The sequence below is a fragment of the Periplaneta americana genome, chromosome 17, assembly GCF_040183065.1.
Source record: "Periplaneta americana isolate PAMFEO1 chromosome 17, P.americana_PAMFEO1_priV1, whole genome shotgun sequence".
Taxonomy (NCBI): Eukaryota; Metazoa; Arthropoda; class Insecta; order Blattodea; family Blattidae; genus Periplaneta; species Periplaneta americana.
The window spans coordinates 114,267,178-114,290,381 of record NC_091133.1 but is presented as its reverse complement, the minus strand read 5'-3'; the positions used below and the strand labels follow the sequence as shown (position 1 = coordinate 114,290,381).

General features: G+C 34.1%; 1 protein-coding gene across 3 annotated transcripts in view; it reads left to right on the top strand.

The window, feature by feature from the left end:
* The window catches only part of LOC138692632 (ecdysone-inducible protein E75-like), a 465,297-nt gene that overhangs the window by 288,784 nt on the left and 153,309 nt on the right, over positions 1–23,204 (top strand). Inside the window, exon 1 of one of the 3 annotated variants that reach the window (XM_069815698.1) lies at positions 12,379–12,488. The exons of the other annotated variants lie outside the window; for them this stretch is intronic. Within the exon in view, the coding sequence (XP_069671799.1) occupies positions 12,401–12,488 (88 nt within the window). The 5' untranslated portion in view covers positions 12,379–12,400. Of the gene's footprint in view, positions 1–12,378; positions 12,489–23,204 lie in introns of those variants that run through there. 3 annotated transcript variants of the gene reach the window in all.

The following is a 23,204-nucleotide window of genomic DNA, read 5'->3' as shown; positions in this document are numbered from 1 at the left end:
GCCTACTAACAATTTGTGAGATTATGATGAAGATTTATAATTTTAATGATAAAAGTACATACAACAATCATGACAATAAAGGAACGGGAAAATTAAATCTGAAGCTAGGAGTTATGTGGCTTAATACTGGTCACGTGTTTGAATAATTTACTTTTAAATTGTAATATCGTTCGACAGTTCCTGAGGGAGCTCGATAGGGAGTTCCAGAAACGAATTGCTGATGCTGTGAAAGAGGAAGAATAGTGAGCTGTTTTATGGCAAGGCATAGATAATAAAGGGTCATTTTTTAGACCGAGTACCCAGGCTGTGATATGAAGACGAGAAATAGATAGATAGGCGAAGAAGTATTGTCTGTAAGAGTGTTAAAATGGCCGCCAATTCTCTTCTGCCAATAAAATGTACTTGGAAAATTGACCTTTTGCCTTAGAGCCACACAATTATTTTAAGTCCAAGGATTAGCTCAATAATACAATGCAAGAGATGAACAGGCACAAGAATGCAGTCGCATTTCGTAACCTACAGTGCCCGCCGTTTATACTAACCCGTGCAACAGCTGTGAAGGAGAAGTTGCCGCTCAATCACGGCGAACACTATCACAGAATGCCAGGGTTCCAAGTAAGAGAAAGCAGATAAGTGATAAGTGAATGTGATACATACATACATACATACATACATACATACATACATACATACATACATACATACATACATACATACATACATACATACATACATACATACATACATATGGTAATTGCGTGCATTGAAATGACACAGTGAGGACACCCACAAAACATATCATTGTAGCGATTTGTATTTTATTTTTATAATTATTTTTCTTCTAGAGCTGCATAGAATTTCTACGGATCAAACGCGGGTCAAAAGACAGAAATAATCAATTCATAGGGACTACTCAAATGCTTCATAAAATAGTGTCTGTTTTGGGACAGTTTCAGTGTTGAAAATATTTTTTCATGATGCCTGATATTAACTACCAGTAACTTGTAATTGTAGGCTGTAAACTTTGTTAACAAGCTTTTTCACATTTATTTTATATTTTAATTGAATCATGAAAATTTTCATGCGAGATACTGACATCATATTTTATGAGATTTTATGCAAAAGGTGAATAATCGCAAAACAGATAGAAGTCGCTATCTAGCAATATGTTTTTGTATTTATAGGCCTATTAATCATGTGTGAAAGCTTTATTCACACGTGTACGAGTACATTGATGCAAACATTCACAAAACTTGCAAGTTTCTTGCAATTTAGAGAATTGGCCACATATTTTGTTTAATATTACTAGGCATATCATTGAAATTACATTTAAGTTCGTTTGAGTCCTGAATAACATGAGTTTAAAATTGTAAACTACCTTGTCTATCCGAGATTAACATTGCTTTACTTCTCCAGAAATATTATTTATCTCTAAGAATTTAAAAATATCCGCCAAGTCTCTTCTGCCAATAAAATGTGTTTGAAAAACTATCGGACGATTTGTACCATCCTTCACTGTTACTATTTCTCATCATTGGAACCCTCTGCCGCCTGAAGTCAAGGCCTGCCGAACTTTGAAAACTTTTAAATCTGTTATAAAATTATTTCATGACGAATTACCAAATTAACTTACTGTTACTACAAGTGTTGCATATTTCCACGTATTCCCTATATTTATATATTTTAGTGATATATTTTTTTTCTGTTTCATCATTTTTCCTTATAATACCTATCATGTTACGTCTATCATATCAGAACTCGTGTTGTTTATTATCTTAATTTTATTATTTTTTGTACCTAAAATTGTGTTTGTTGGATGTTTTGAACTTCATTATTTGTTTTGTATCATTGTCACTCATTTTGACTTATGCTTACATTTTATTAATACGTTTCTCTTTCTATATGATATATATATGTATGTATATATATATATATATGTATATATGTTGCACTTTTTCAATTCAGTTTCCTTTCAGTTATAAGCCCTTTTCTCTGCGATAGTTTTGTAAAAATATAGGCTATATATTTCTTTCCTTCCTTTCCCCTTTTTGTTCTCTTTATCAGCCGATGAATTTATTAGCATAGCTATTTTATTGTGAATTTTATTTACTATTCGTATTTCTTTTCTTTTTTATTATTATTTTATTACATTCCATTTTGTTATATTCTACCTTACGTTTTCCATATTAACCATTTGTACTAAATGAGTTGCTTTTACTATATTCCAATGTATTTTACTTTCTTTTTTCTATTGTATTATTTTCATGTTATTTAGTGTCGATTTTATTGTGCTATTATTATTATTCATTTTTTTGTAACATGTTAGTATTCTGTTCTTTAACTTTTTGTTAAATTTTAACTGCTTATATACTGTACTTTGTAACCTGGTAGAGTGTAAGAGAAGGCTCTATGGCCTTAACTCTGCCAGTATAAATAAAGAATTATTATTATTATTATTATTATTATTATTATTATTATTATTATTATTATTATTATTATGTTTCATTTCTACTGACTTATTGCTTACAGTGTATTATAATTATCTCTTTCTTTTTTTGTGTACATTTGGTGTATTTATAATGTTCTTTGTATCGAAGTTTTACTCCTGGTAGAGTGTTAGAGAAGGCCTTATAGTCTTAACTATGCTAGGTTAAATATAACCATTATGTAATTTTGTATTCACTGCATTATTTATTTTGATTTTTACTGTGTACTGTTTGCTTTGTGGGCCAGAACTAAAATTAATCGGACCGCCTATTGGGTGTCGCTGATATAGATACAACCTGTTCAGAGTCGTATATCGGACCAACGGCATATGAATTCGTCATTCCTTGTATTTACACTAATCTTTAAGCTAATTTCCTGGAACCCCAGATAAGAAAAACAGCGAAAATAATAATAAAAGGTCGCGATCCACTCGTTGAGAACCTGCCCCATTCGGGTTACTCCCACATATAGACACATAGGTGCTGCACCAGATGGAAGAAGTAGTGATAATGAGGAATCTAGAAGGTAGGCAGGGGTTTGCGTCTGTAGTGACGTCAGCAGTCTCGTGTCTCTGCGCGAGCTCTCGTAAGCGGATTGTTGGTTACTCTTGGTTTCACAAGTAAAGAACCTTCGTTGCAGGGTTGGGTTCAGGAAGCCATAAATCTGACTGACACGCTCCCCCAATTAGTGAAACTGTGGACAAAGATACCGCCAGGAGACCGCCGAGAATGCTGTGTTGTGAATTTTCCATTTTTGAAAGAATCCAACCAGTTGCAAAAGAAAATACATTTAAAGAGTCCAGCCAAGAGCAAACGTGGCAACAGCTTCCCCTAACTGGCCTGTCAATCACTGTCATCTGTGCAGAAGTGGTGTGAGGCCAGGGTTCTTTACTTGTGGAGCCGAGAGTACTATATGGGATGATGGTTAGGCTACCCGCAACACGTGAGCAAGTGCTGCTGTACCCGTGAGGGTGAAGTCTACTCCTTTTATGTGCTTCGTCTTCCCGTCATAAGCACCAGGACGTCGTCGCCGCCTTCATTGTAACACCTATTGCCATAGTTACATTTACGTCATCGAGATATTCAACTGTTCCTTTCCCATTGTTTCATCAAAGAAGAATGACTTTGGTTATCTATTTTGTGTGAGCAATGGGATCTTCTCGTTGCATGTGAAAGTTTGGGATGTGGTTGGAAAATCCATCACACGCGTGACTGAATTCGTGTGTCGTAAGTCACGGGAATCGTGATACATATTTTACGAACTTTCAGAGACTGTAAGTAGACCTAATACTTGAAATTTCTTGTTGAACATTTCCTTATTTGTAAATACCATCGTTTATTAATAGGTTATTTAAGATGTTTTAGAGACCATAAGCTTCAATTATTAAATTATTAAATTATTAAAAATTCAATTATTAAAAAATTTATGCATACATCTAACAGAAGTTATTTTGTGACATATGTAGAACAAAAACAAATCAACTTTAATAGTTTCCATGGTAACGTGAATACCTGAAAAACAATAAAATTAAACAAAGTCATGTACAATTTCCGAGTAAGATTGCATCAAACCGTAAAATACCGACGGTATCACTTGAAATGAGTCATTTTAAATGAATAATATATCAATAATATCCTGTGTTATTCTGATATTTCAAAACCTTACATTAGTGAGAAGATATCCACAGCTAGATTGGTACTGTAAAGCATAGTAGTAAAGAGCTACGAAGGTTTTGCCGCATCACAAAATTAGATACAACCTAACTTTTCCATTTTACACAAAACACCCGTGAAGAAGAGTCGACAAGGCGGGAAGTCACGGACTCCAAGTTTAATGTGTCAACGCTCCGACGCTAGTAATATGGCTTCAAGTTAAGACCGAAGTCTCGTGTCAGTAACGGCCCCCAGACAATACATTTAGCTAATACACGTGATTTTTATTGATACACTGCTTATATGTATGTCATGGAGGTTAAGCGAAGAAGGTGAAAACCTACAAGGGGCTCGAGATCCCATAGAAAATATTCAAGGATAGCAGGAAATAAAACAGAGCTTAAAACATAATTGCAGCGTACAGGTAATGAAGGTGAAATACAAAATATTGTATTTTTATTATTATTATTATTATTATTATTATTATTATTATTATTATTATTATCATTATTATTATTATTATTATTATTATTATTATTATTATCACCAACATTAAGTTAGTCTACTTGTCACGTTGACATTCTTTGAAATAGGTAGGCCCTACTGGTTTATTTTATATCTGGATATGGAAGCATTTCTGTACACTAGTTTATTCCCAAAAGTGATTCTTTATGTGCCCTCTATCACATCTGAAAGCTAGGATTAGACTACAACAGAGTGGACTGGATGGACGTGTTGAGTATTGGGAGGAATTTTAGACCAGGTTCACAAGACTCCGAAAAAAAAACCGGAAAAAGAGAGGAGAATTTGGAGGACAAATTTAAAAGGTACGCAAAACGCGTCCTTGCAAAGGTCTGGGGGCTGTAACAAACTAAATATGTGAGCTCCAAGCCTGTTGGCCACTAGTCTCACTCCGGTTTACGCTTTCCCCTTCAACATTTTCTAGAAATCCTCCAATGAAGGATTTCTAGAAAATGTTGAAGGGGAAAGCCGAAAAAAGGACGTAACCTCTTAAGTACCACATACGCGAGGGGGACGGAAATGTGATCAAAATGATCACGGGACGGGATGAGGAGGCGATGGCTGGTGAAGGTCTGCACATTGAAATGAACTGTGTCACTTCGCAGTGCAGGAGGAGTAGAGAAGACTCTGTCGTCTGTTGTTCGATGACAAGGCAGGTGAAGACCGCCAGGAGAGACGCCGTGAATTCTGAATCTGCACATTGAAAGGTTCCCTGTCCTTTCGCATTGCAAATGTATTATAGACTCTGAACTAGGACATTAAGTTGTTTGTTAGAAAAAAGGGGAACTTATGGGGAAGGGCATATAGGTCCGTGGCCCATTTCTCTTAGGGCTCATCCCGACATTTGTCTTAACGCCTTAGGAAAACCACGGAAATACCTTAGGCAGGATGAGTTGTCTCAATATAAGAGACTAGCCAATTTGGCTTTTAGGATTTAGGATAGATGTAATTATTAATTAATTTAGACTCCGAAACCTAGCGTCGTTAAGTAAAATACTGCTTGTCCATCATGTAATGTTTTACCTAAGCCTGTAAAGCTCCAGCTCGTGTTTCTGAGTGGAGACTACGCTCAAGATCCCCTGAGCGTATACAAAAGTTTAATTCCGTCCTGCCTTGCTGCTTTGGCGGATCTGATGACGCACAAATCTCCTTTCCCACACAATGCTCTCCGACTCTTGCCTTACTCTTGCTATTATCCTTCGAAGTCAAGTAATTACAATCCCTGTGTAGGATATATATTGGGCGCTCTAAAGGCCAGTGTTTGCGTATTTCAAGGGTCAGGTGGACGACGCAGAGCACGTGCTTACTACGGATGAGACGTCACGTGGTCTTATACTCTCTGTCCAAATATCCATCACAGCGAGGTTCGAACTGGCGACTTTCATACAGATATAACAGAATACAATGAATATGACAAATTAGGAGAATTAGTTTACATTTGAATAGACTACTGACTATATATATTTTTTCAGATGTATTTCTTGCTTTTAAATATTCTAGATTGCAGAAAAATTCCTTTCGCTTACTTGCCCAAAGCTATTCTAGTACTAAGTGATTAAGTAAATGAATGTTATACAAGCAGGAATAACAATACTGAAATCGTCCATTATTTGCATTTTGTCTTCAGCCTCTATTTTTAATAGAAAATTTTTCTCCTCCAATATTTTCACAAACCACGGTTCACCCAATGACTAAGACGTGGCTTTAATGTTATGTTCAAACTGCAGTACTAGGTTCGAATCCCTATTAGGTGATAACATGACGTTGTACGTTGCTGATCCGGAGCTGCGTTCGGGCTTGGGTTGGATCCCCCTTTGGTCTTTGGTTTCTTCCGAGGTTTTCCACAGCCGTGGGACTGAAGCCAGATGGTCTATGGCGAGTCTATGGCGAGTCCTTGGCATCAACTCCTTTGATTTGATTACCCCCCTTTGATTTGATTACCTTGTTGGATTTTTCCGAGGTTTTCCCCAACCAAAAGGCAAATGCCGGGTAATATTTTGGCGAATCCTCGGACCTCACCTCTTCTCACTACATCTCACCAAAATATTGTAAAAAATTGCACAAAATTGTAAAAATTGTAGAAAATTACTAAATTGTAAAGCTATAAAAATTTGTAAAAAATGTAATTGTAATATTGTAAAATTTTGACTTGTTCCACATCTTAAAGCTTCATTGTTCATGTAAGATCTATGGAATAAAATAAATGAATGAATCAATCAATCAATCAATGAATCAATCAATGAATGAATCAGTGAATCAGTGAATGAATATCATGACAGTTTAAATATGTCAAATCTCGTAAGACGTAGAATTATAGAAATTAAGGCTCTTTAAGGTATGAAGGTCTCATAGAAGTAAATATTCACAATAATGAAGAATGACAAATTAATAGCTAATTTGGATAAAGATAGGGCGGTGGGGACTGATATCCCTACAAAATAACTATAAGTTGTATGCTTGTTGTTTATTAAACTGTCCAAAGACAAGTTTGAACCTCATAAGTGACTCCAATAAGCCATCACTCATGAGGCAAATAAGCCAGGAGATAATGGGGTAGGGCGACCAGTTCCTTTTCCCCTTCATTGCATACATCGCTGACTAGTAACGTATTACAGTAATCAAACATGTATAGAAACAAAATTGTTCTTTCTCTGACGCATATCGTCAAGTGAGATGTAGGCCTATTGCCTGATATTAATAGATCTATAGAATTTTAATCAGAGGTCAAGCTGTACTTACATTGTTAACTTAAAAATGCCTTAACAGTTTTCAAACTTCTTCTTTTTGTTATTATTATTATTATTATTATTATTATCATCGTCATCATCATTATTATCACCATTATTATTATTAATTCTTCTTCTAATTATTATTATTATTATTATTATTATTATTATTATTATTACTATTATTATTATTATAAATGACACGGGAAATGCGTGTTATTATTCGGTTGAGAAGCTTTTATCATCTAGTCTGCTGTCAAAAAATCTGAAAATAAGAATTTATAAAACAGTTATATTACCGGTTTGTTCTGTATTGTTGTGAAACTTGGACTCTCACTCTGAGAGAGGAAATTAGGTTAAGGGTGTTTGAGAATAAGGTGCTTAGGAAAATATTTGGGGCTAAGCGGGATGAAGTTACAGAAGAATGGAGAAAGTTACACAACGCAGAATTGCACGCATTGTATTCTTCACCTGACATAATTAGGAACATTAAATCCAGACGTTTGAGATGGGCAGGGCATGTAGCACGTATGGGCGAATCCAGAAATGCATATAGAGTGTTAGTTGGGAGACCGGAGGGAAAAAGACCTTTGGGGAGGCCGAGACGTAGATGGGAGGATAATATTAAAATGGATTTGAGGGAGGTGGGATATGATGATAGAGACTGGATTAATCTTGCACAGGATAGGGACCGATGGCGGGCTTATGTGAGGGCGGCAATGAACCTTCGGGTTCCTTAAAAGCCATTTGTAAGTATTATTATTATTATTATTATTATTATTATTATTATTCCTTTAACCCCTCGTAGAACGTCACTCCAATGCCTTTAGTGGATGGAATGGATTATCTGCACCACGCACTAGACACCGAAACGTAGTTGAAGCGATTTATTATAGTAACATTTTGGGCGAATCCAGAAGTGCATATAGAGTGTTAGTTGGGAGGCCGGAGGGAAAAATTCCTTTGGGGAGGCCGAGATGTAGATGGGAGGATAATGTTAAAATGGATTTGAGGGAGATGGGATTTGATGGTAGAGACTGGATTAATCTTGCTCAGGATAGGGATCGGTGGTGGGCTTATGTGAGGGTGGCAATGAACCTCCGGGTTCTCTAAAAGCTGTAAGTACACCTCGTAATTAAAATTGTGTAATGTAGTTGCTGTAGAAAACGTTAGTTTTTAATTTGTTGAATTTTAGTGTCTTTATTTATTTTTAGAAGTTTTTAGTTTTTTCTTGCTTATTATGTTCGCCGCTCTCAGGCGGCAACATCTCTGACGTCTTTGCTGTGCAGGGAAGTCTAATCAGTGTGTTCAGGCGTTGTCTGTAGATTGTGAATTCCAGAACAGCTTCTTTGCATTTTGCCGTGTTGAATTTAGCCTTTGTTCACTCTCAGGCAATTTCAGTCCAACACTAGGCAATCACGCGGCGAAACTGTTGTGACGTAGTAAGCACGATGGTAAAGCCAGAACTTACTGTAAGAAAAAGATTAGGTAACGAAAACAGGCCAGACAATAAATTCACTGTGATATTGTTTTATATTTTATATTTAATATATGCATGTTATAATATTTTGAGTACGCTAATGATTTTTTTGTTTGACTTACAGGTAAGTGAACTGCAACCATGAGAATAAAATTCTGTTTCAACAAGTAGTAAGTGGAACACATATTTACTTAATATTCATTACAAGTTATCATCTTTACTCACCAACTTTCAGTAGGTCTACATGTCAAACGCAATCATTGAAATGTTTTATTTATTTATTTACTTACTTATTTATTTATTTACTTACTTATTTATTTACTTCTTTATTTATTTATTTACTTATTTATTTATTTACTTACTTATTTATTTACTTATTTATTTATTTACTTACTTATGTATTTATTTGTTTATTTACTTATTTATTTATTTACTTATTTATTTATTTATTTACTTATTTATTGATTCATTTACTTACTTACTTATTTATTTACTTTTTCATTTACTTACGTATTTATTTATTTATTTATCTATTTATTTATTTATTTACTTATTTATTTATTTACTTGCTTATTTATTTACTTACTTCCTTACTTTATTTATTTACTTACTTATTTATTTATTTACTTATTTATTTATTTACTTATGTACTTACTTATTTATTTACTTATTTATTTATTTATTTATCTAAATGTATTCTATTGTCTTCTCCAGTCTTCACAGTTATATCATTTCCACACAGTCTGACTTTCTTCCTGATAAATTAAAATTAATCCTTGTACAAACACTCGTGATGCCACACTTCGACTAATGCGATATTATATTAAGTAACCTAAATTCAAATTTGAGCAGCAGGCTACAACGTGTGCATAATGCGTGCGTCCGTTATAATTTGCAATATTCATAAATATGATCATGTTTCCCCGTCTTTTCAAAATCTATCTTGGCTAAGGCCAAGTGACCGACGAGCCCTGCATTCTCTTATTCTCTTATTTCAAATTCTGCGCACCGCTATCCCAATCTATTTGGCTTCTCGTTTTCAAAATTTATCCGCAAATTATCAGCTAAGCACCAGGTCTCATCATACCAATTTACTCATTATATCCTACCACAAGTCATCTTTATATTCTTCATCTCATACAGTTTCAGTTGCTAGAAATTGGAACTCGCTTCCGAGTGATGTAAGGGGTTGTTGGACAATAACTTCATTTAGGTCAAAATTACATAAATACTTCTTAACAGATTAATTACTGATTAATATTTGTTAGGTACTTATAATGAAACTAACATCTGTCCATTCTTATTATTATCATTAATTCTCTAACTAGAATACAAAACCTCTAATGGCAAAATTTCATTACATTAATATTCTCATTATATAAATATATTTTAGATTTATGTTTTTTCTCCCTATAACACAGTTCTAGTAAACTTATATTAAATTAATTCTCATCATTTCACTAGCTATCTCAACTTAATTATAAGTGATTGAATTAAATTAGCTCATAAATTAAGTTATTACTTTATCTTATAGGTTTATCTAAATTTAAATAAACATGTACTAGTCGTTAAAACTTAACTGAAGAATATTGCTGGAGAATCTTTTAAGCGTAGTGTAAATATTCGTAATTTAAATATGTACTGTATTGATTAAGGCTGGTTGAGTGGAAGAGAAGGCCTTATGTCCTTAACTCTGCCAGCGAAAATAAAACGTTCTATTCTACTAGTGGCTTGTGCAGCAAATGCTGCAAACTAAGTTCGTTAGACGTTCAAATAACAATTTTTCAGATTTATTTTCAATGAAAAATACCAGAGATTTTGAAAGTTATTTGCTTCCATAATAATGAAACATACTCCCTCTGAATGGTTTTTTTAATGTCAAATACTTTTTCTTGAACCTATCCACCTTCAGGTTTTGAATTTCAACGCAAAAACGCAAGTAACAATGTCAGGACGCTCAGTGGGTTTTTCATGTGGGAGTAAAGCAATAGCTATTTCAGGTCATTGTGGATTGTAGGCGAAAGTTAAAAAAGTCAGGTTTGCTATGCTTTCGAACAATAGACATAGCATCTTGGTATAGTTGCTGCATGTAGAGCTTGATATGTAGAGGGTAAAATCATTTTATTCTGCTAAGAGATCTTGCTGAAATGATCGGGAAACTACAAAATTTTCTAGGCCTCTTATTTTATCAGTACCGTAAGTAATATCGTCTTTCCTTAGGAACTGTAATTTTTGCGCTCTGCACCACACCGCCATTAAATATATATAAAAAAGACACAACCCAACTTTATTGATAACTATAAAAAGATTTGATTTTTAATAACAATATTATTATCTTACGCAAGATTTGTAGTTTATATATTAACATCATGGCATTAACTATAATAATAATAATAATAATAATAATAATAATAATAATAATAATAATAAATTTCTAATGGTAATAATGTCATCAAACTACCTCAAGTTTTGTAGATTTTAATATTCAATACACAGCTGTACTCAGAAAATTACACACCGCAGAATCAGACCTGTAAATTATTTTTAATAGGCCTAAGGCTTGAAGCTTTAATAACCAATTAAATTTGAACTCTAAATATGTCAGCAATCCTGCAAGTCATAGCCTTCGTGTAATAGCCTATTGTTTATTGTAGTGTGTGTTTTGTTTTATTTTGAAATGCAAGTAGTTCTCAAAACTGACGAAAGATGGATTTTGGAAAATAGGAAAATTATGTAGGAAAACTGAAATTTCACTGAAAACTACTATTTTTGTGAAAAACTTTGGGTTCCAAGCTTCAAAATAAGGGGTCATTTATTAAAATCCGTTCAGCCGTTGTCCCGTAATTTCCAGTTCTAATTATATATATATAGGTAGATGTTGTAGAAAGTGACACATTTTAATATAATTTATTTAGTTACCCATAAGCCAATGTTTTATTTACTAAGAAAATAACAAATAACAAATGAAACAATTGACGGTTCAGTGTAATCTGCACAAATTGGAAAATTTAGATGAATGATCTTTATGCATAATATGAAACGTGATTACATCCATTTGATCTCTGGGACGCGTGGCCAGATGTTGAGGGTGAAAGCAACAATTCAGGGTGAGCATTATTAAATCTCTGTGGTCTTGGCGAGAGAGAGCAGGTCAGGAACTATCGCATGGCAAGTCCACGTGAACACGTGCTGCGGACAACGCGCCACCAGGGGCTAAGAGTGAGAGGAAGGAGGGTTGCGTCCTGCGCAGTTGCGAGGCGCTGCAACTCCTGAACCAACCCTCGTCGGTTACATACAATCAGTCACTGGACAATCGTCGGTTTACTAACTATCGACTCCAATATTTGCGACCGGAGGGACCAAATATCAGCAACCTGAGTGAAATATTGATAAATTTACCGGTACAATTGTCATTATTCAACTAAATACACAAATACGAGTTATTTTTCTGATAGAAATGGCGGTAAAAATTTAAAAGAAACAGGACATTTGTACTGTTATATTTTTGTGAACATTTTTGAGCGTATTTTAAAATGCTTCAACAAACCAGTGAAACATTTGAGTGCGTATCGTCGTGGGATGCAGATTACAGGCGGAGATCCCAAGGAATGTACTTTGCAGGTTAGTAAATAACATTAATGAATAAATGTTTTCTCTCTCGTGTGCTGTTTAATCTAACAGATCACATTTTCGCCCATAACTGCATGCTAAACTTCATGTCTTGACACGAACTATATCAAATTCATTTTTACGGTTATTGTGTTTCTCTCGGGATCGGCCGCACTTCATCACGTGCATAACCGTGACAATGGCTGGTAGCAAGAGGTGAATAATCCCTGTCAACGACCAGCGCGAATTGGAGACTAGTGGCATCTAGTGGTCGATTCGCGTACAATGCTATAGTTCGCGGTACAGATGTTAGATGTCGCTGCATGTCTCTACGTTACAATTGAAACGGTGCGCTGCCATCGATTGTAATATTAGTAATATAGGATCTTTTAGCGCGTTTTATGTTTGTGCAACCCTTTAAATTGATTACTTTTTACCATTGTAACTCTGATTTCTATAGAGAATTTCAATTATCAATTATTACAGATAAATAAATGTAACTCTAAAGCTTAGTGTTTATTGAATCCACTTTTATTTTTAAGGAAATGTTTTAAATAGGATATATACTGTCATTGCAATTATTGCTTTTCTGCATTTTTATAATATTCTGAAGCAAACATTTTTAGTATAGTTTTCCTGATTTGAAAAGAGGCTGTCAATTGAATTTTTTTTTACCACAATTTGGTAAGAAATACACAATGATGATTTAATACCGGCTACAAAACATTATTATTATTATTATTATTATTATTATTATTATTATTATTATTATTATTATTATATCACTGCAATTGTTGCCCTTCTGCATCTTTATATTATTCTGAAGCAAACATTGTTAGTAATTTTCTCTGATTTTAAAAGCGCCGGTTCCATTTTAGTCGAATTGCTTGGTAAGAAATTTGCAATATTGATGTAATTTCTCCTACAGAATCTGTCATATAAATTTTACTATTATTATATAACTATAGTTGTTTTCTGTAACTTCATAAAATTCTGACGCAAACAGTGTTAGTAAAGGTTATCTGAATTTAAAAGATTTTCAACTTAAATGCTAGAAATTGGTAAGAAATACACAATGTGATACCGGCTATAGAACTTATCTCATTATTATTATTATTACTACTAATAATACTAGTACTACTAGTACTACCACCACCACCACCACCACCATCTCGACCACCACTACTACTACTATTATTACTACTACTACTACTACTACTACTACTACCACCACCACCACCACCACTACTACTACTAATACTACTACTACCACCACCACCACTACCACCACTACTACTACTACTACCACCACCACCACCACTACCACCACTACTACTACTACTACTACTACTACTACCACCACCACCACCACCACTACCACCACTACTACTACTACTACTACTACTACCACCACCACGACTACCACTACTACTACTACTACCACCACCACCACCACTACTGCTACTACTACTACTACTACTACTACCACCACCACTACTACTACCACTACCACCACTACTACTACTACTACCACCACCACCACCACTACCACCACTACTACTACTACTACTACTACCACCACCACCACCACTACCACCACTACTACTACTACTACTACTACTACCACCACCACGACTACCACTACTACTACTACTACTACCACCACCACCACCACCACTACTACTACTACTACTACCACCACCACCACCACTACTACTACTACTACTACTCTATTCTCATTTAAGCTAAATATATATTCTGTTTCGGCTGACATCTTCAATGAAAACCATAATCAAAAGTCATCATCATCAATAGCTATCAGGGTTTAGGCTATTTGGCCTGTTCCGTCTCAGGTGAAAAGCTGATCTCTCCATCGCTTCTTCGGGCGTCCACGATCTCTGTATCCAAGGGGCCTGTAATTTAATAATCTCCCGGGTAGTATAATCAAAAGTATTATTCTTTAAAATAAATTATAGTCTACGTATTCTCTTCGCTCAGTCTGTAAGTAGGCTAATTTCAAGTTTTATTGATTTTAAAAAGTAAACTATAAAATAAATTATATGATTTAATTATGAAGAATTTGATGTTTTTTAAGAAAAATAATTATTCTTAGTTATAGCTAATTTTGAGAGTTCGAACCTCAGAACACTCTAATTAATTCCCCTCAATTATCATGGTTGATCCTAGTCTCAGTGTTATATGAAACGAAAGTGATAGAAGGCCAAACGTTTCATCTTATTGCCTAAAGTGTTGGAAACGCATCAAGCCTACAGTGACACAGTTTAATTCCCAGCACGTGGGGCTTACCGCTCAGGTGGTAAGACAGTGCGTCACTCAGAATTCGTATTAACATGCATATGGGAAGCCTAGCAGGTCATCCAACTCGTGAGTCGTCATGGCGAACACGCCGGAGCGAATGGAAAATATTCGTACGGGGCATTAAATTATCGTTTGCGAAGCATATGACTTCGTATTTCCGATGCTCTGAAGTGGTTTCTTGAGTGGAACCCGCCTATCTTTTTCCGCCTGCCTGTCTGGTACAGCAATTTTTGCGGGAAATAATAGAGGAATTTTGTTGATTCTCATTAAATAAAATAGATCAGGCAAATATCCAAATGAGATATGAAAATACCTTTTACTTAAAAAAAAATATTATTTTTTTAAGAAATATGAAAACTAATTTACTCAAAAATTCACACTTTTGAGAATGAACATTGCCAAGTTTGAAACAAGGTATGTTTTCGTTTCTGAAAATGTTCAGTTTCAATCTTTATAAAAATCAAAATCTCCAAATATTCGCCGAAATACGACGTATTGAGTGTCTAAAATGTGGCAAATTTCCTTTCATCGTCCAGGCTGTGGCAAGGCCCGAAGATTGTCTGCAGCTCTACCTGACGAAGTACATTTAAAGATGACTTTTTTCTTTCATTGCAATAATTACGTAGCCCAGGGGCCTCATTTCAACTTTTCTTGGAGGAGCAGCATTTTTTAGGGAAGATCATATAGTACATCACATACCTATTAATTATATGAGGTCTCGCCATCCTCATTGAATATTATCACGACTACTATGAAGTAGTCAATGTGTATAATCACTATTAATTCGAGAAAAATTAGTTCCGGCACCGTGTATCGTGTCCCGGCATAGCTCAGTTGGAAAGAGCGTTCAGTTCCCGGTGCCGGAACGAATTTTTCTCGAATTAATGGTGATAAGATCATATAGGTCTAGGGGTATATAGGATCAATACCTCCTCCATATTTCCTCCGAAATGAGCTATTTTCCTTACAGTAAACTGGGGTAAAATTGACCATAAAAAAGATTTTTAACTTTGATACAGATGCAGTGAATATATTTTGAAAGTTCATTATTTTTTTCTCCTTTTCTTGAGTTTTTTTGTGATATTTTAAGTACAAATAGAGCTAATATCGTGGTTTATTATTATTTTTGTTATGTCCAAGTTTACCCCACTTTACAATAAATTTCCAGTTTCCACATATAGGCCCAGTTTTATAAATTCTTACTTTGGTGTCTGTTCTTAGATATTACTTTTCCAGATTACGTCTTCCATTGATCCAGCAATTCTTAGTGTTTTTTTCTCTGATTGTAGGATCCCATTGCTTGTTATGTAGTAGACTAAAGCTCATGGTCTGATCTATAAATTTTTCTTTGAATTTCGAGTTTCCATCGTCGAGGTTCTTTTGATACAACCAGATATTTTGATTTCTTAATTTATATTTTCATTTTAGATTTTAGACAGTCATGAATTGATGTAATAAGTGTTGATTATCCTCAGATACACAAGGTACGTAATCCAAAAGTCTATGTCATTCTCATGGTAGCGTTTGTCTCACAAAGTGACCTACACCGCCTGCAGTGTGAGTTCAAGGGTTTTTGCCGTATGCCAGTCACAACCAGGAACAGTTGCGCCTGCACTTGGCCGGGGTTTTACGACTCTGCTGTGACGTCACTCAGGGCAGGTCGTTGTTGTAGAATCACGGAGGCGGTAAATATGCTGTATGCACATCAAGTAAGCAGTGACGACTCTGGGATGACTTGCGTCTCTAAGAAGAAGAATAATATCCACCAGCAGTTCCTGAATGCACCGTTACATAGTATTACAAGCGATTCAGTTCATAGGCACGGGGACACCCCCCCGTCCTTCTCTACACGTAACGTTATGATTAATTTATTTAAAAGGTACAGGATCGACGTCATACCTTCATTCCTCACTTCCTGATTCATTCCCGAAATTGTGGTCATGTAACTTACGAAGTGACGTATAAATTAATAAGTTCCAGTGATTAGGTACTCGTGATTATAGAAGATTGTGCTTCATGATCGTTTATCTTCGTTCAAGATCTCTTCGAGTTACTATAATGCTTCTAATTGACCGTCAGACATGATGGCCGCAAGATTGGCCACTCTCTTTAATTTTCTGCCCACTCATCATAACATCTTCAGTTCTTGGCCAATGCCCTTGTCACAAGTCACGATCGGACCAATATCACGAGGTAGGACGCTTTGGAAATTTCGTGACGTCACTAACCGGTAAATTTTTTAGCAGCAACATTGGAACGTTGGCCTACAACCCAGTTACCGACGCCTATTCGTCATAAAACCGATATTGGGGGGAATTCTGTGTGAGTCACAATGTTCGATATACTGTATAGAAGGTTAAAGCAGTAATACGCATATTGTTGAGTCATTAAACGTATTCTTCAAGTGGCTAAAACATATACCATGTGTTTTTCTGGGTATATAGCACATAGAGATTTAATATTTCCGTAAGATACTTAATGTATGTATAAAAACAAAGAAGAAATAACTTAATCATTTGGCTATGTTTAGAAATTAAAAGGCTTTGGTAATTTTTAAAACAAAAGAACAACATTTATGGTCAAAGCCTGATGTTCTCTTCTTTTACAAATTGTCAAATTTTCAGTGGGCCATGTTTAGAAATTATATGGCTTTGACAATTTACAAAACAAGAGAACATCATTTTTTATGGTCACTAAATCAAAAACTTATGTTCTCTTATTTTACAAATTGTCAAATTCTGCTGATTTCTAAACATGGTTCACTGATTTATTTCTGCATTGTTTCTATACATAAGTTTCTTATAGAAAAGTTGAATCCCTCTGTCATACCCAGAAAAAAACACAACATATATATTTTTAATATCGTATACTGACATTGTTGGAATAATATATATGTATGAAACTGGGTATGCAGAAATTAATAAAAAAAAGAAAAGATAATGTTTCTCCTGCCGTCCATCTCCTTCAAGAACACAATTAATTAAATATGATTTTTCAATTGCCAACGTCAGAACACAATTTTAGCTAGTGGAATCTGAAGTTTGATTGGTTGAATATTATTTTACGTGGCAACTCTTTCATCTACATTGTTTATTCAGTGTCTTGGAGAAGAGACCGATAACTTTTGCTTAGAGACCTACCAAATAAGGAATAAGTACCTTGAATTTCATGAATTTACGATATGAAGGAGCAAATTTATTACTCTCCCCAAGAAATCTATACTAAGGCTTTTATCGCCCTTACAAACTCATCGCAATAATGCCTTCTTTGACAATAGGGGAGCTTGGTACATTCCCGAGAACCTAGGACGACTTCGAGGTTAATTTATTTCGTATCCACTGAGATTATTGAACAAGATATCCAACAAAAAAAAAACCATAAAATTGCATAGACAATGAAGGAAGTAGAACTCGACAGTACAAAGAAATAAGGTTAGGCATCAAATTCCGACTATTTACTCACAGGAAAATATCTCTCAAACTTATTCAGTGTAAGTCTGAGTACATTTCATCATCATCATCAAGGAAGTTGTTCCCTAATTTCGAATTCGAAGCCATACCATTCTAATATGTTGCCTGTCTTTCCATTACTCATCTCACAAGATGACAATTTGCTTTCAAGGCTAAGACTATGAACTTTTTTCCCTCTCTTGTAGGCTACCATAGGTCATTGAAGGAGATATCTATCGTCTTCCAGTTCTCTCTCTTCTGTGCATTATAATTACCATAAAAAGATTTGCGTCTTCAACGATTATCGTCGCGAATCTATGTAGAAATTAAGTGAATGAAAAGAAAGCATGACAAAAATGTAAGAACCCACGAATGTATTTTGCAACTAACCAGTCCTACCTTAACCGTTGAGGTATCTTCTCGTGGCAGTCTATGCCTCCCAGATTTTACGAAATTTGTGGTAGACAAAGAGGTTGTGGAACTGATCTTTCTATAGACCTAAGCGCTTCCGAGCGTTGTCTTCTCTTTCTTTCATTGGTCCATTATACCTACATATCTTTAATTCATCGCGTCCGAATGAGGCGTTGTAGAATGCACGTTAAATAGAAAAATATATAGAGCCTAATGTGAGTAATAATATTAACAAGTCCACCGCTCTGTTAGCATATCTGATCGTGAAACGAGCGGGCTCGAATTCAAATCCTGATTTGGATAAATTACCTGGTTGAGAGTTTTTCCGAGGTTATCTCTCAACCCATTTAGAACAAATGCTGGGTAACTTTTCTGTCCTCGATCCTGAACTCATTTCATTGGCATTGTCACTGAGACACTAGATAACCATCACTGTTGATAAGGCGTCGTAAAATAAACACATTATAAAAAAGAACATTAACAAGTTCAACCAACAACTTCCAGCTTCATTTCAAGACTTAATCTTCTTGTGTCTTCTAATATTTAGTGAGCGGCATAATTGTTTCCAAATATTCGTATGTGGATTTTTTATTAGGCCTGAAACTGGATTCTTTAATTAAAGGGAGAGGATGGTATTTTTTTTAACTTTTTTTCCTATTTGGTGTAAAATATTAATTTTTTGTATGTAGAGAACTCTTAGCTGTGGCATTTCAACCAAATAAAAATATTTTGAAAAAAAAAATTATTTGGGGCTCCAAATTTGAAAAAAAAAATATACCCAATGCAGGATTGTACTAAAACCGATATATCTAAACAGTTTTTAAAGATAGATTCGAACAGTTTTTTGCAATGTATTTACAAAAGCATGTTCTACAAACTGTCTGTAACAGAATTTTGATATTAGTCCCTACGTTTGTAAAATAAACAATTAAAATTTAATAACAATTTTTTTGATTTCCTTTCTTGCAAACAAACGGACGTATTTTTAAAATGAAATCAATTAACAAAATTCTATTACAGAGAAAAGTTTCTAATAGTCTAAAGAATGTGTGTTCTAAATTTCATGCATGTATCTTTAATAGTTCAGAATTTATATCCATTTTTGTCTGACAATGTAGCAAAAAAAAAAATGAAGTTACTGGAAACCGATAAAAGCGGACGTGTGATTTAAAAATCCATAGCGCAGGAAGTTTAAAAATGACGTCTCAACATCCGATGAGGGCACAAATACCCACAAAATGTTATGCAATGCATTCCACACACATCACAGAGTATTTAAATATATTTTTTTTAATTTACTCATTTTTTCACCAAAAAATACCATCCTCTCCCCTTAATGTTGTACTGAGTTGAAGCATGTCTTTATTTGGGGCTCTAATTAGATATAAGATTAGTAGTCTGATTTCTTTTCTTTTGCAGTAATGTTTCTTAAAAATATTTTCTCCACTTTTTAGAGTTGTAGTTTTATATTAGAACTCACGTTTCAACTAAGACGTGTTATCGAGAGAATTTTCAATTTGCAATAACAGAAAACATATCAGCCACCAAAATAAGTTGCCACAATTAAATAATTCAACCAGTTTCACGTCGTAGAAACGTAGACTCTCATTTAAGAAGAGGAAATATACTCATTGTGTTTGAAAATACGATAATGAGAAATTTTCTCCATCGAGTTCAAGGGGACAGAAACTGCAGAATTCGTAATGAACGAGATAAATAAATTAGAAGACTATACAAAGAACCAGATGGGCCTATTGTAGCTATCGCAAGAAACAAAAGAGTGCATTGAATGAGTTATGAAATAATAAGAAGAAAAATACGTCATTTTAAGAACTTTGACGGGCGTGAAGTGAAAAAATAAACTTTCAATGTACCTCCATAAAGTGGGAAACATCTAAACCAGGCGAAATATTAACAATATTGAAAGATAATTTGTATTGAATGAAAACAGGGGAACATACTGTATGTAACATTCCTGAGAATTTGACTACTACCATTCGAGTTTATCGCCCTCAAAAGGCTTTACGAGCTTTTATCTACTAGTTTTTCTAAGTTATAATCAAACGTTCTTGTTTATTGAGTTACTTTTTGGGGACGGCACTTTCACTAAAATTAATAGGCCTCCTCAAACAGGATTCGATCTCCTGTATGTAAAATCTCCTAATGAGCTAATCTGCTTCTTCTAAACTTTCGATGAAAACCATTTCCACGCTGTTTTGAGACCGAGAGTTCCTCGCAATATAATTAATACGATTGTTATTAAGTGCACGGCATTATGCTGGTTCTTGGCCTACAGCCTTCGGGGTACTGGAGGTCTTTGACCAGAATTGAGGTCACGTGTGAACCTCTCCCCTCCACTTTTGCACTGTGCTGTACTGTTGAGGGCGATAACAGACCGCTAACTCAATTAGCGAAAGTAAAGTGTAACATCAGCGGAGATATGAGTGCAACTTGTCCTTGTAGGTATGCTGCATTGTTGAACGGAGAGGAGGTGAACGCCCGCCAACGAGGTCACTGACTGACTGAGATACTACATAACACAAGCCACTCCGATTGCCGTCACAGCTTTGTTTATACTGCGAGTTAACGTCCTAGCTAACATTCCATAGGCTGATACTGCTATGCAAATAACATTTATTGCAGAATTTAATTGTCTTTAATTTAATATTTTCTGTTCAGAGCTTTTTTTAGTTTGCTTCTATTTCGTCATAGGAGCTAGTTAAGGTAGGCCTACACTACAGCAATGCGATATAAAATTATTCAATGAAACTGTATTGGAATCGTTTTATAAAATCGAAATAAAATATTCAATGAAACTGTTATCGAATCGTCATATGAAATCGATATAAAATTATTCAATGAAACTGTATTGGAATCGTCTTATAAAATCGAAATAAAATATTCAATGAAACTGTATTGGAATCGTTTTATAAAATCGAAATAAAATATTCAATGAAACTGTTATTGAATCGTCATATGAAATCGATATAAAATTATTCAATGAAACTGTATTGGAATCGTCTTATAAAATCGAAATAAAATATTCAATGAAACTGTTATCGAATCGTCATATGAAATCGATATAAAATTATTCAATGAAACTGTATTGGAATCGTCTTATAAAATCGAAATAAAATATTCAATGAAACTGTTATCGAATCGTCATATGAAATCGATATAAAATTATTCAATGAAACTGTATTGGAATCGTCTTATAAAATCGGAATAAAATATTCAATGAAACTGTTATCGAATCGTCATATGAAATCGATATAAAATTATTCAATGAAACTGTATTGGAATCGTCTTATAAAATCGATATAAAATTATTCAATGAAACTGTATTGGAATCGTCTTATAAAATCTAAATAAAATATTCGATGAAACTGTTATCCAATCGTCTTATAAAATCGATATACAATATTCAATGGAACTGTTATCGAATCGTCATATAAAATCGATACAAAAATATTCAATGAAACTGTTTTCGAATCGTCTTATAAAATCGATATACAATATTAAATGGAACGGTTATCGAATCGTCATATAAAATCGATATAAAACTATTCAATGAAACTGTATTGGAATCGTCTTATAAAATCGAAATAAAATATTCAATGAAACTGTTATCTAATGGTCTTATAAAATCGATATACAATATTCAATGAAACTGTTATCGAATCGTCATATAAAATCGATACAAAAATATTCAATGAAACTGTTTTCGAATCGTCTTATAAAATCGATATACAATATTAAATGGAACGGTTATCGAATCGTCATATAAAATCGATATAAAACTATTCAATGAAACTGTATTGGAATCGTCTTATAAAATCGAAATAAAATATTCAATGAAACTGTTATCTAATGGTCTTATAAAATCGATATACAATATTCAATGAAACTGTTATCGAATCGTTTTATAAAAATCGATACAAAAATACTCAGTGAAACTGTTTTCGAATCGTCTTATAAAATTGTTATAAAAATATTCACTGAAACTTTTATAGAATCGTCTTATAAAATCGATATAAATGTATTCAATGAAACTGTTATCGAATCGCCTTATAAAATCTATATAAAAATATTCAATGAAACAGTTATCGAATCGTCTTATGAAATCCATATAAAATATTCAATGAAACTGTTATCGAATCGTCTCATAAAATCGTTATATTTATCTACAGAAAATCAAAATTGAGTAGAATTTAATTTACTATTACACTATTAGAAGAAATAAAGTACTCTAATGCAATAATAAAATATGAATTGACTTACAAAAATACTGAACTGTCTTCAAATGTATTATTGTACCATCTCATTGTTAGAAATATTCCGCTAGATGGCAGTAGTGTATTATGGTGAGCTGTTCTCTTGTTACCAGTTGTGCCAACTATACAATCTTCATTAAACTCTATGGACGATTACTAGTCAAGAAGGCTTTGTTGATTCAGTTTCATTTTTATTAAAACCGTTTCATTCCACTTCAATTATCGATATAAATTAAACAATCTCTGATACGTGACCATCCATAATCTCATACAGC